Genomic DNA, 13,766 nt, shown 5'->3' on the forward strand with positions numbered 1-13,766 from the left:
CCAGCAGAGATAGAAGAACGATGTTCTGCTCCCTTGTTGACCGTGGAGCCTCACCGAGATCCTGTAGAGGGATAGCAGAATAAAGACGATGTCGACAATGGTTTCAATCGCACGGTATATGGGTTTCCGTAGGTTAGATGTGCTGTGGACTCGGCCATCTACGTTCAAATACTTGCGTTTTACCCCCTTTCCCCCCCAACCCGACGTTGTCAACGATAGTATATAAAGGGGCAGACGGGTGTAAGAAGGACACCATCACGCCCAAAGCATAGAGGTCCTCTGGGGAACACACCAAGAGATTAAACAATTCCAGGTACGTGAAAGTGAATTTTCGTCATCTATTAGCCTGTTCTCCTTGTGCGTTTACCGCGTCGCCTCTCGGACCTTGCCATTCAGTTCCGAAGCTATAGATAGCGGTGGTGAGAATCAGGGGCTGAGCGCACGTTCACTGTCAATTGTATTCGGAACCATTTTGTATGTCTGGGCCGTATACCTCTCCTCAGACTTTCATCCTGAAAGGTTCGACTGAACAACCAGACGATATTTCCAACTTTCAAGTCGGAGAAAGTCCTCATGGGGACCACGACGATTGTGTGATTGGATCAGGACTCACTGACCACTGAGAGTGGAGAAGTGACAGTCGTTCACATGAGTCAGGGGGCATGCAAAAGATTCTACTTTCTTCCTGATGCTTGCAGAGTAAAGCTTGAGCCGCACCGTCACTAAGGACACCTTCGAAAGACGGCTATTTTTGAATAATTGACCGACCTTTTCCCGTTACATTTCGTAACACGTTCCTGACATTCATGATTCGGTACAGGACGGGTCCTATGACGACTCGACGAGGTGCCAGGATGACAACGCCGGGCGAGTCATCTTACTGGCTAAAGGGGACAGAGTGGCCGCACTACTGCATTACCTGAGTAAGCGGGTTTTTTTCCCCGGCCACGTCCGGCGTCACAAGGCACGCCAGAGCTGACATCATGGACACGGTAACGATTTGCAGGCACGGATGCTACAGAAACAATGCATGGCACGCTCAGGTCTTTAGTATATTTGTTTCGCAAAATGAAATTTGTTGTATTACAACGTCTTGAAAGGGGAGAATTTTCGAGAGAAAAACATGGGCTTGTTTAGTGAAGCCCCCAAAACACACTGTTCTAAAGTGGTCTATTGGTACAAATCGCAAATCGCCAGTTCGTCTAATGCAATCCTATCGTTACACATCAATCCGTCTATTTGGTGGAGTCCTTGAGGTAGCTGTTGTCGTGGTTAGCGAGTGAGTCTCAAGTGGGATGCTGAGTAACAGTGAAAACGTACGCAATGAGGTCGTTGCGGTCCTTCTCCTTCTTGAGACCACCGAACGCCATCTTGGTGCCGGGAATGTACTTCTTGGGGTTCTCGAGGTACTCGAACTGTAGGAAGGATCACGGTTAGTAAATCAGGCTCAAGTGTCCTCAGTGAGACTGAATGATCGGGAGAGCTTACGAGAGTCTGTTCGTTCCACTCGATGCCCTTCTTCTTGTTGGCGTCGGTGTAGGAGTAGCCCTCGACGGAACCGGTCTTGCGGCCCCAAAGGCCGTGAAGAGCAGGGCCAATCTTGTTGCCGCCGTCGGCGTCAACGGTGTGGCACTGAGCGCAACGGGTCTTGAAGAGGGTAGCACCCTTCTTGGCGTCACCTAAATTCCTCAAGGTCAGTTTACTAGTCTAGAGGCGATGTGTATTCCGCGACGGTTTCGTTGTTTGCTTGTGATAAGAATCCCGATGAAAGCCCGACCGCCATCGTCGTGAGCGAGTTCACTGCTTCGCCGCCCCTGCCGACGCCTCCTTGTCTCTCGCTCATCGGGCCCCTGTTTTTTGCCCCATCAAACGAAATGCCAGGAAATTGGCGCAAGATGTCGGAGGTGCTCAGAGAGACGAGTCGCAGAGGACAAAGGTGTCGCAAGAGGTGAAATCGAGGCCGAATTGGCCCGCGAAGCAGTTCCGAACCGTTAAAGACCCAGCGAAGGCGATTTCGCTGCTCAATGGCTCGTGGCGGATTGAAGCGCTCGGGGGATGGACAATCATCGGGGATCCGCAAAGCAAGGCGAAAACGGACGGAGGTGCGCGCATGGAGTGAGAGGACTTACCACCAGCCATTTTGACGGATTATAGGATAATTAAAAGGATTTGAAAAGGGGTATCAGGTAGAAAATGCAAAAGAAGAATCTCTTTTGCAGGTCGTCAGGTAAGTTCGTTTGGGTTGTAGATGGTTGAGAGTGAGGAATGGAGGAAGAAGGGGGAAAGAAAAACTTTAAGAATCGGATCGGGCCAAGTAAAAAAAAGACGAGACGACAGTACGGCAAAAAAAAAAAGGCTAAGTTATCCGATTTTAATTATGACAACAACCCGGCGCAAAGGCACCTGGAAAAAAAGCCTGGAATGAGCTCACTGACCTGGGTGCCGCGGCGCACAAGCCACACGGTGTGGCGACGCGGCCACCAATCAGATGTGCAGCATTGGTCAGAGGGTGATGTGTCCGGGGGTCGCTACCCGGGCAAAACAGGATACTGCTCCCGGAAGAACGCTTTCTCCGCTGCGCCTCGGTGTTTTGGTGACGGGACCAGCTCGCTTTTTGGGTAAGAGTGCCAGGTCAACGAATCAACCAACGGGGCGGCGCGGCGGGCCAGCGGGGATCTTTGTTGGTGTCCCTGCCACTAGCAATTTTTTTTTCTGTCTTTTATCTCTCACTTCGATCCTCTTGTCACCAACTTCCCGTTTGCCGAGCCTCGACTGGGGTTCCCAAATCTGCCCATACCCGTGCTTTCTGGCCTCTTCCACCTCGGCGTCTGTTTGTTCCAGATCCCGAACTGTCAATCTTGCAGCCAATAGATGGAGTGTTATTGCTGATGCTGCTAGGTACGGAGACAGAATAGGGTCATCGCGATCGTCAATTGAGGTGAGCAGGGGTTGTTTTTCGTATGGGTCAGGTACGTACCCGTACATGCGCCCGGATGCGCGACGGGGTTAGTTCGGCGACCCTTTAGCTTTCAACATTTCAACCTCTCATCATACGTAGCTCCACTGTAACTTCTTTGAGCAGAGAAATTCTTCTGGAGCTTCCATTTTTCCAGCCCCGACCGATCCTGCCGGCGCGCACCTGATGATCCCGTTGATCCATACCAGAGCCTCAATGACGCCGTGAAACAGACGCCTGACCCCCGAAAGTCTAAAACATTGCCGTCCAGGTGACTTACTTTTCTCTTGACCGCCGTCTTTTGCAACGTCGGCAAACATCGGGCAAAGGCACTTTTTTAGGGTCGGTCCTGCACCTTTTTTGCCGCCGCTGCTATTATAGTGGCGAACCAACAACATCAATGACGACCTCGGCCACGACCCTCCTCCCCAGGTTCCTCCTCCCGGCCTTGAGCCCCATGTGGCGCGCAGCAGCGACCTCGACCGGCCGGCCGGCCGCAACGGCAGCTTCGGCGGCGCTCCGCCGGAACACGGTGTGGACGATCCGGTACGCCTCGTCCAAGCCGACAAAGGCGGGCCAGAAGGGACCCCCCATCCTCGAGAAGCCGGCCAAGTTCAACCCGCCCTCCCACGGCGCCCGGTTGCCCAAGAACAACGGCCCGAAGCACTATGGCGGTCCGCTCAGCGGCCAGGAAGTGCGCGCTCAGCGCACGCGGGAGTATCCTGGCATGATGGCTCCCGAGGGGACGTGGGCGCATTGGTTCTTCAACAGCCGCAAAGTCCACCTCTTCATCTCCTTGGTTAGTAGAACCTGGTGTGCCTCCATTGACAGAAACGCACACATCCGGGCCGTAGCTTGTTGGACGACGGGTGGCTAACATTATATCTTCTAGGGAACACTGACGACACTGGCCATCTCGACGTTGGTCCTCAACTTTTCCCAGACATCCCCGTTCAAGCACCTCCTACCCCCCGCGTCCGAGTTCTGGAGCAGCCCTTTTCAGTTCATTCGTACATGGGTACATGTGATGCAGCTCCACGAGCGCGACCGCAACGAAAAGGCCATTGCCATGCACTCGCGCCACACCGATGACGTCGCGAAGCGCCAGTACTACCGCAAGGTCCACGGACTGGACAAGGAGAACCCCATTGCCAACTTCTTGGGCATGAAGGAAGAGTCGGAGGAGGACAAGGCTGCGGCCGCCACGGCGATGGAGGCCTCGCCCGTGGCTGACGTCGAGGCAAATGCACCTGCAGAGAACGAGCAGAAGAAGAAGTGGTTTGGCATCTTTTAAGAGACAGATGACCCATCCATGTGTAAGATGTAACGGGGGATGAACACGCTATTTTTGTAATATACCCTCCACCGAACCATGTACAACATGACATTCCAAACCAGAACCACCAATTGGTATCATGACTTTTGTCTTTCCGTTGCCCATCCTGACATGTCGCAAACGTTAAAAATCCCCCTCAAATACAAGTCCCGGAATCATCCCCCCTTAGGCCAGCTCCACCGCGGCAATCGCCTCTAGCACCTCGTCCGCGACGCCTCCCTTTTCCAAGACCTTGGAGATCATCCCCTCAATCACGTGCACCTTGGTACCTCCTATAGGCGGCTTCCAAACTCCCTCCGCCGCCTGTCCCTGTGCAGCCGCTGGCGCCGTCGGTGCCTTTGACGGCGTACCAACAGCAAGACCGGTAGCCGGATTCACAGAGTTGGGTACGCCGGGCGCCGTCAACCGCGAAGGCGGGTCCACCGTCCGCACGGAAAGCAACTTCAGCTGGCAACCGTCTACGTCCATACCGCTAGCGGAGGCGGCCGTCTTCTCCTCGGCGACCGAAACCGCCAGCGCCGACTCTGCGACGGCGAGCTCCTCACGCGCGGGGTCGAAGATGACGTTGCCGCCGACGGCGATGACGAGCAGTGTTATGGGCGGGCGCGAGCCGCCGGTAGCGGGCGCGCTGCCGTCGCGCGGGTAAAGGAACGTCGAGGCCTCCCAGTCGTCGTCGAACATGGGGTCTTCGTCGCCCTCTGACTTGAGGCGCGGGAGGCGGGTCGCGAGGAGTGCGAGGTGGGTTGTGAGTGAGAGGAGGGGGAGCGGGTAGGATAGAGGCGGGGAGATGAGGAGGATCTGTTTGGGGAGAGGTGTGTTAGCTTCCTATCTTTCATGACAAGGGACGATAATGTGTATGCAGGAGAGGAGAGACAAACATCTAGGTAGAGCTTCCAGTGGAACCGGCTGTTAATCCGCAGCTTCTTGGTAAGCTCCCCGTCGGCGAGCAGCGCTTCGCTGAGCATGTTGGCGAGGAACACGGTCGCGGCGTCGTCCTCCCTAGAGGCCGGGATCTCGACCGTTATCTCAAGCCAGTCATTGTTGCCCTTGACCTCCTCCTTCTTGCCCGCGTCTTTCCTCGGCTCCGGAGCCTCCTCGCCGTCTACGTCTGCGCCAAACGGGCTGGTCGTCTTCTCGATCTCTGCCTTGACGCCTACGATGGCCTCCGTGCCGTCGGAGAAGCAGATGCGCGCGCTGCCGTTGGTGCCGGGAAGGATGCCCGTCTCTGCGGTCAGGGGGCGGAACTGCTTTGCCTTGCGGCCGTCTGGGCGGATGGGTGGCGTGAGGGAGAGGGTTGAGTGGAGGTAGGCGAGCTCTGCCGGGGAGAGCAGAACCTGCTGTGCAGACGCCATGGCTTCTCTGGGTGCGGGTATGTTCTTTTTTTCCTGATCGCAGGCTGGGTATAGTACTCGCGGGGTTTCGCGTAGCTTCTGGTCGAGCTTGTAATAGCTCAATTTCTCGTCAATCGGTCGCGGTGCGGAGAGCAGCTCGAATTTTCGGGCGGGATGTGATCGCAAAAGGTTGGTAGGATTTGGACTTTCTCCCGAGCAAAGTCAAAGGAAGCAGGGGTTTTTTGATGGTGGGGTCCGCGGGGTGTGGGGCCGGCCGGCGCGAGCTGTCCGGATCGGTGGTTGTGGCGTGAGCTGTGGCTTGAACGGACATCTACGGTCAACTCCTTCACACCTACTTAGCTTCACAAGTCCACGTTCTTACCTTCGATATGTTCAAGAGAAACCTCCAATTGTCATTTCCAGAGAACGACTGACTTGGAAATTACTCAGACAGACCCGTTCTTGAATGCCGTTCAAGTGAGCAATTGGCAACGCGCCTCGAAGGAGGAAGATTTATCACAAGGCATGGAGTTCTTATTCTTCAGCTTCACGAACTATCTCCAGATATCGTAAAGCTTCACCCCAAAATCATAATTCGTAGCTATACTCTCGCAGTGCCACTTGATCGATTATTCATGTCAGTTCACCTCCTCAATTGACCAAAGTCGAGACGGGGTTTCCAGTCTCACGAGAATTTGATCGATCTTACCAGAGACGGGCTTACGCGATGTCAACTACCCTTTCAAGAATATTTGATGATCTCGTACGGACGAGACATCTGATTATCTAATTGTACATGTGCCTCTGGACATCCATAGAAGAAACCCCAATCCTCAGAGTATCGGAACCGGAAGTAATAGTGAGTATATGGCGGGAGTCAATGCTCAATAACTGCCGAGTCGTTGTCTTGTGAACAACTGTAGAGTCTCATCAATAATCGTCTCCTTTATCATTCACTCTAGGCCCGTACGAGGCTGTCCCGGGAGGTAGTTGGACTGGTCATGACTTCAGATGTAGCCATGGGCAAGACATAACAATGCGAAGAAATGAAGCAAATTAAACGAAAAAGAATCTCTAAATCTCAGTAATCGCCGAATCATTGATACGAACAAGAATTAAAAAAGCAATAAGGTCCTGCTCTGTGTCTTTGCTGAGGCCGTGCCCACCATGACAACTGATCTACGTGTAGCCCTTTACTTACAGTTGGCGGCCATGTTTAGATCAAAGCTTGAGAAGCGACAGTGACTGATAAATCCAAGCCGCCAAATGAAAAATGTGCTGCTTCAGAGTGAGTCAGTAGGAGTATGTGTGGGTTACACAGACTTTCATGAAAGGTTTTAGGAGCCATCTACACGGAATACCGTGGACTTCCCATCCTAGGATTGTTAATCTGATTGCAATTTCCCCTGATTCAGCTTACGAACCGTGAGATACGCAGACCGTCTACATGCAGTAGCGTGATTTGGTCCAAGATACATGATTCTCAAGAGCTTGAAGGCAGGGCAAATCCACGAACACGAACGAGCATGAGGGTTTTAGCGAGTTCACAGTGATGTCTCACCTAGCACTCATAAGATTTGAATACAGAGAGGCACTTGGTTGACACTGAGCTGGAGTTCTTTTTGCTCAGCTCTTCATAAATTCACACTGGAAAGAAAAACGGCAGCGCACCATCACGCAGTCTACATTTATTAGTATGTCAGGAAGTGGCACTGGCATCGACAATTGCACTACTTCCCTGTCCGGATAAGTTAGCACAACGAGTTCACAGTCACGTATAAGGAGATGATGATAACCATTGACACAATATGTTACAAATCGTAACATGTAAGCCGCCTACTGATGGCCGTCACCCGTAGCGCTGGCGATTTCGACTGCTCCAAGTGCCCGAGTTTGCTACGCATCCCAGTGGCATAACCCGAAGCTAAATTGAGTATCCCGGCGCAATCGTTGACGAAATGAGTCCTATATCTAGATCATCTGCAGGTAGGAGACCTTCTCTTGCCCTCGCCGTGGGGGAGATTCGAAGTTTCCAATCTGTATATCTCGCATTACGCTTGTGAGAGGTTTTGAAAGAACCTCGCAGCGTTTTGCTCGCATTTGACCAGTGATGAAGGGTCTTCGAGGCGCCAACAAGTTCAAACGTGAATAGAACGGGTAAAATTCTTCTAGTCCATCGTGAATCTGTCGGCCTTATAGTGATGATGGCCAAACCTCCTCATGAGGCTGATACTATGTATGTACAGGGAGGGACGGGGAGAAGCCGACTAGAAGAATCCCGGCCACACTTATCCGCAGTATCGACAACAGCATCTGTACTGCAACAAAGGCTCGACTTCCCCAGCAGCAGCAGCAGGATGATTCAAGTGACTAGGACTGGAAATTGAATGGCTGACCATACAGCCTAGACAGTCTACCGGCAGCTCACATGCGTGTACCTTGGGCATGCAGGGCGAGGGCTGAGCAGCCATCTGCTCGAGCAATGTTGCCAAACCTCACGGGGATCCTCTTAAATTAATTCAAAGCGAATCTATAGATATTAATGTAGCCACGGTAGAAAGAAGGGGAGAGGAAGGGGAGCGGTAGTAACAAGCAGCAACAGGAGTAGAGGCTGAGGCCAGTAGGACACCTCAAGCCGCAAGAGCCCAGAGTTCTGCCTCGGGATCGAGTTTTATTCCCCTAGGTAGAGTGGTAGTTATCCAATCTCTATGGTAATGTGGCCCTCGATTTGAGCTTTGCTTACAAGCGTTCTTTCTCGTTTCTTGGTTAAATCGGGGGAGTATAAATAGAGATCAGGGAGTAGAAGGAAGACGGCTCAGGAGTATCAAGAAAAGCTTCTTCCGCCTCAGAACGGCTCGAAAGGCATCAAGCCGAGGGGATACCTGTTGTGGAATTAGGAGAGAACGAACTCTGGGCATAATTCAGGGATGATTGGGTCCGCTCTGGGTAGAAAGGAGAGTTACATTTGTCTGGGAGAGTAGAGGCCCGTTCTTAGTCGGGAAATTGAACGGCCTGACGGAAAATATGTGTCCTGGAGAAGGGAGTGCGAATTGATTTGTGACACGACTGGGTTGGAGACTGATGATTGAGCCTGGTAGAGTAAAACAGGTTCGCCATCGTCTTCCCTTTGATGAGCTGAGAGCTTAGTTTTAACGGAACAATCTGGGCCTTTAAAACTGGAAGAGCTAGCGAAAGCCGGCGTCTCCTCAAGTGTGCCTAGTTCAGCAAACCCAATAAAGTATACGATTACTGTAGTAATAAGTAAGTAGGAAAGCTTTTAATGATATTAGTGCGGTTCACGTCCTCGTCAGAAAGCCAAATTGAAACACATTTAAATCTAGTCCGCAACTCATAGCCTCCAAGTTACCAAGGGAGTCCTCTTCTGAACCTATGTCGACCTCTAGGCACTCATCACTCATCACTCATCACCATGGCAGTATTCAAGTTGAGAACTAAGTTGACTGACTGTACGAATGCCTCGTCTAGGAAACTACCCAAGACATCATCTGCTAGACAGATCGGTTGCATGTCGTACGCGGCGACAAGCCGATGGCCGAGCAATCTTCTGATGTAAGATACGTTACAGATGCACAAAGCTCTCGGAATGCGTCAACTTGCCATTTACCACAGACGAACACAGAACAATCCGACGCAACTCCACAAATATTGAGAACATCATCATCCAGCCAAATGTAAACTAGCCCAACTACGAAGGATACCCACGATTCGACGTTGGTCATCCAAGAGCCCTCCCAAGCCCCGCGTGCGCTTGCTTCCCCGAGCTCGAAACAGCGCATTACGGCCCCGGCAATCAGTCTTGTCACAGCCGGCCAACCATAAGCCTCCGGCAGCCACCCCGTCCCCGGAGCCCGTCCGAGCCCCGTCGATCGGACAACCTCTCGTCTCTGGTCCCTACAATAACAGAACTTCACTTGATGGTGTAGGGCACCTTCGGACGTGTCGTATTCGCTTGGCACGGACTCTTCCGTAATTAATTGGCATCCTTCTCGGCTTCGCACCGCTCGACCCCGATCCGCCAACACACATACTTTACGAAGCCCCGCCAGCACACCCGCAGCTCCCGAAACTGCGCCGGCCCGGGAGCACCGTGCCCCCCCTTCCTCTGTGTGGGACCCCTCAGTGCAGTGCTCCGACCGAACCTTCCGGCCAACAAGCTCCGTTGCAAAGGACAACAGACAACGGACAACGGAGGATATGATCCGTTTGGAAGGAAGCTCAAGCTTTAGCTGTGCTTCCGAAACGAGCCCTATGCTCGTAAAAGGGCAGAGAAAAGTCTAGAGAGAGAGAGAGAGAGAGATGCGATGATCGGAGTTTCTCGAAACCTCGTTTAGCTCCTCGCGGACTCGTGTTGAGCACGCATGTCCAAGGAAAACAACGGATTGTCCAAACCTTTTTCTCCCCCTACCCGAAAGTCTAACCTTGCATGCTGTGATTCTTACATAACAGCTTCATCACACCTTTGCCATTGAGAGGGAAAGGAGCTTGTACTGAAAATAGCCCGTCGAGAAAGTATCGTCAACCAGACCAGGAACCCGACCCCCCCCCCATCGAGAGTTAGTTTTGACCCCTTCGATGGACTTCCAGAAGTGATTACTCTGGGCAGTAAGAGAACGGAAATGCTGACTACATTCGGCTCCCTCTTACAAAGCAAAGGATAACAATGCCAGATTCCCATCGCCACTTACCACCGTATCGCGATTAAAGGGGACAGAAAAAACCTTGAATGTTCCATCGTCGTCCAAATCCAAGGGTCGATGCCGCGCCGCAACATCGAATCGATGGCGTTGCTTTTCGCGAGCACGACACGATAAACTTTCACGGCCCTGCCCGCAACACCCCTCCCCCTGGGCATTGTACGTAGAACGGACACAAGCTCCTCCTTTGGTCTAAAGCAACCCGAGTTAGTTCCTATCGTGGTGCGGTAGCATTGGGGGCCGTTGAAGAAAAGAAAAAAGAAAAGAAAAAAAAACTCCCCCCCCAGAGTGCGAAGAAATCGAGCAAATAACATCTTACAATTAATATGTCGATAGTAGATAGGAATTGCCGTGGTGTTGCATTGCATATGTCTTCCACCCCCGTCAGTCCCACAGTCCCTTCCCGCGCCGCTCATATCCGGTTTTGCCGCCCACATCACGACAAAAACCTGTTCGGTAGTAACATTTCTTCGGCCCTCGGTGATCTGCAACCTACGTTTTGGCAGCACTCCTCGATTCCCACTGTTTTCCCGCCCGCCGTCCCATCCCATCCTCCTCCTCCCCCAGACGGACAGCGCCGCGAGGCGTTACGGAGTTACAGGCTAAGAGAGCGAGATGCGATGCCCCGGCCGGTCCGCCGATCATGGCCAACAGAGTTAGGTTGTGTAGAAAATTTGCACACCCTCGGGGCTCCGCAAAACAGACTTCCCAGCTTAACTCGCTGGCGTTCTGCGCTGGCCCGGCGCCGTCGCCGAGGACGGAAACGATGGGCGGACGATTCTTCAACCCAATACATACCTACCTACCGCGGGGTGCGCCGGGTCGTCCCCAAGGTTGCCCAACAGAGAGATACAGACACACAGACGACAAACAGAGACAAAGAAATCAACGGCCGCTGAAGGATTCCTTGGGGGTATCGAGGGAATTGCAAAGATGCTAGCCGTATCCTTCTTCGAGATAAGGTTGATAGAGTAGACAAATTCGCCATCTGCCATCCCGCCATAGTATCGAACCCGTCTAACACTAATGAGATCCGTCTTAGGCGGTTTACAAATCCTTCTTTCAGCCATTCAGGCGAAGGCGATGGATAAACAGTCCGTAATCACAGAGGCAATATACAGACGGGTCTGGACATTTCGCAATGCGGCGCCTGTCTTGCGCGCGCTTGCGTGCTGGACCACCCCCGATACCCCATCGATCGAGGCCGACCTTTCGCTATTGCCTAATTGCGTTTCCCGAGTCAGTTTGACGACGAGGGGTGTGTTGTTGCTGAAGGAGGCCCAAATATGGCCCTGTTCGCCCACCCCTTGATAGTACAGTAGATCGTCGGACTGCGCCTTGCTAGATCGAAAGGGATGGACCCCCTCGGATCGAAGAATCGACGATGTCGAAAAGAAAATCTCGAAAAAACCTCGAAAATCCAGGGCTGCTGTTGGGCAGTGGCTGTCAAGGGTCTCGGTTTTTTTTCTCTTTCTTTTTTTCTTTTTCCCCTACCTTTGCATGTGGCCTGGCACGCCTGGCGTGACGACGATCGATCCATCAAGTTTTCCAAATCAACGCTACCGAAAAAGCCTTGGGCAGCAGCGCCGCCGCTGATGGGAGGCTTTTACGTTCCTTTGACGTGTCTAACAACCAACAAGACCGGGTTCGAATCCAGGGATGCGGGACAAGGCAATGGACGACGCCGATCTAGTGTAGACTTCTCAATCATCAGTCATAGTGTGTGTGCACATGGTCTCCATCCCTCTGGGGCCTCCTAGTGCCTCTGAAGAAAAAACCGTCGGCGCCGGCTCCCGTGGTGCCGTACTAAAGTGAAAATCTGCACCGGTCATTCGGGCAGCCAGGCCTTGTTTTTCTTGACACTAGACGACTCCATCGTGTAAATCGGGTTTCTTTTTTTTGAGGCCTGGCTTTTAGAGGGCCCCGAAAATCCTGGGGAGAGCTAGTGTAGACTCGGCTCAGCTTGAGCTACTGCGTTTGCTAGCGATTGCTTCAGTACGTAAGAACATGGCAAACATGAGAGAGAGAGAGAGAGAAAGGCTCCATCGTCGAACAAGTTTCTTGTTTAGTGGACGGCCCAAGGATGAATCCTCCATGACGGGAGCACTAAAAAGGCTGTGAATCTGTGATCCATAAGGTCTGTATAAAGCTGTTGTGCACAACTTTGCACAAAAGGGGCGTCCTTCTATCGACGCCGTCTGAGCTGGGGCTGTCCTTGCTCGATTTTGTGCAAGAAAATGGGTCCTCAACGCCTTGGGACTGTGGACTCACACCCTCTCCCTTACGCCCACTCCACGGAGTCCGGAGCGGGCTGGCGGCGTCCGGGAAGGAAGAGGAAGAGAGAGAGAGAGGTTGGGGGCGGGGGGGGGGGGGGGGGGGGGGGGGAGCTCCTTTGGCATTGTGGAGCCCGGTGCTGGCCGGCTCTCCCCGGCCTGTGACGGCGATCCAAGCAGGACCTAAAGACAACGCATCGTCCACATCTCCACTCAACAGGTACCTTACGGATAGGCTTTGCTTCTCGCAGCTCTCGCTCGGCGGAGAGGCCGTGAGGTCCGTCTGGTCCGGGTTAGGTCCCCCACCCCCCCCCGTCCGGTCAGGCAAACGTATGGGATTATGGAGAATCCAGGAGAGTCACGGGTTTCTAAACTTCTGAGGGAGATTGATTGGGGAGGGATGGGGTCAATCCGGCCGTCACAGAGCAAACAAATCCACACAGCATGAGCATATTCGTACTGCCAAGCTTGTTTCTGCTGTACCTATGCTTGCCAGATGGTCTTGGAAACCTCAGGCTGCTGCTGCTACCTTTCCCCAGTTTGTGCTCCAGCCCGGTGAAGCATCCAGACTCTTCATCGACCGCCGGGCTTGGATTAGGTAAGTCTGCCTCCGTCGTTTCAAGGCGTCCCGGTGGGGATGTTGGATGCTACCGTGGCACGCGTGTGGTTGTCCGCGTCGCCGCGATAGTGCGCTCTTTTTTGATGGGAAAAAGGTCCAGACTCTCGAGTTTCCACAGAAGAAGGTATTGTGACGGGGGATCCGCAGGGCAAATCCAGGAACCGGTGACGCAGCACAAGATGCGCATAGGGAGCGTCGCACAGCATCGTGACTGTACATACGGGAACTGGAACTGGGAGTCCCACCTCAGCTCCGTCTGGTTCGCAAGCGTATGTAGCTATGGAGCCCAGTGACTCTTGAACACTTGAGAAAGCGAGAAGATGCTGTGGATGATTTTGGCATGACTGGAACAAGAGGGTCCTTCGTACCTCAGGTGCCTTACGGATACACTACGTCCCCCCCCCGTCATACCCGACTGTAGGGGAACCACCTCTGCTCCCACCCCCATCCAGGTACACATCACAGGGTCTGAGGATGCGCACTACGGAGGAATAGTGAATAGGTAAACGCCAGTTAGTGCATCGAGACTCAAGGGG

At 53.1% G+C, this 13,766-nt stretch overlaps 4 protein-coding genes across 4 annotated transcripts; 1 reads left to right on the forward strand and 3 right to left on the reverse strand.

Annotated features, from left to right (window-relative positions):
- Positions 1-1,005: 1,005 nt before the first annotated feature.
- Positions 1,006-2,352, reverse strand: BDP81DRAFT_421220 (cytochrome c). Its single transcript, XM_060589904.1, has 4 exons — positions 2,130-2,352; positions 1,489-1,679; positions 1,321-1,415; positions 1,006-1,260 (listed from the first exon to the last, which is right to left on the reverse strand). Exons 1-4 carry the CDS (start codon positions 2,137-2,139, stop codon positions 1,236-1,238), a joined length of 321 nt encoding a protein of 106 aa, XP_060448139.1. The 5' UTR covers positions 2,140-2,352; the 3' UTR covers positions 1,006-1,235.
- A 1,004-nt stretch (positions 2,353-3,356) lies between these two features.
- Positions 3,357-4,250, forward strand: BDP81DRAFT_447211 (uncharacterized protein; the record flags this gene model as incomplete). The annotated part of the gene is made up of 2 exons (XM_060592156.1): positions 3,357-3,755; positions 3,849-4,250. The coding sequence occupies 2 exons, from the start codon at positions 3,357-3,359 to the stop codon at positions 4,248-4,250; spliced, it is 801 nt and encodes a 266-aa protein (XP_060448140.1).
- Positions 4,251-4,457: 207 nt separating this feature from the next.
- Positions 4,458-5,818, reverse strand: BDP81DRAFT_469623 (putative exoribonuclease family protein; the record flags this gene model as incomplete). Its single annotated transcript, XM_060594528.1, has 2 exons — positions 5,171-5,818; positions 4,458-5,090 (listed from the first exon to the last, which is right to left on the reverse strand). The coding sequence occupies exons 1-2, from the start codon at positions 5,642-5,644 to the stop codon at positions 4,458-4,460; spliced, it is 1,107 nt and encodes a 368-aa protein (XP_060448141.1). The 5' UTR covers positions 5,645-5,818.
- A 4,086-nt stretch (positions 5,819-9,904) lies between these two features.
- BDP81DRAFT_421227 (uncharacterized protein) lies at positions 9,905-10,833 on the reverse strand. Its single transcript, XM_060589905.1, has one exon. It carries the CDS (start codon positions 10,773-10,775, stop codon positions 10,326-10,328), a length of 450 nt encoding a protein of 149 aa, XP_060448142.1. The 5' UTR covers positions 10,776-10,833; the 3' UTR covers positions 9,905-10,325.
- Between the last annotated feature and the right edge of the window lie 2,933 nt (positions 10,834-13,766).

The sequence above is a fragment of the Colletotrichum phormii genome, assembly GCF_030913505.1.
Source record: "Colletotrichum phormii strain CBS 102054 chromosome Unknown BDP81scaffold_5, whole genome shotgun sequence".
NCBI lineage: Eukaryota > Fungi > Ascomycota > Sordariomycetes > Glomerellales > Glomerellaceae > Colletotrichum > Colletotrichum phormii.

Coding starts and splice junctions, on each gene's coding strand:
- BDP81DRAFT_421220 (XM_060589904.1), bottom strand. Junction 1,416..1,488: donor AGTGGAACGAACAGACTCTC/GTAAGCTCTCCC, acceptor TCCTTCCTACAG/TTCGAGTACCTCGAGAACCC. Junction 1,261..1,320: donor GACCGCAACGACCTCATTGC/GTACGTTTTCAC, acceptor CCACGACAACAG/CTACCTCAAGGACTCCACCA.
- BDP81DRAFT_421227 (XM_060589905.1), bottom strand. CDS start 10,775: ATGTGGGCGGCAAAACCGGATATGAGCGGCGCGGGAAGGGACTGTGGG.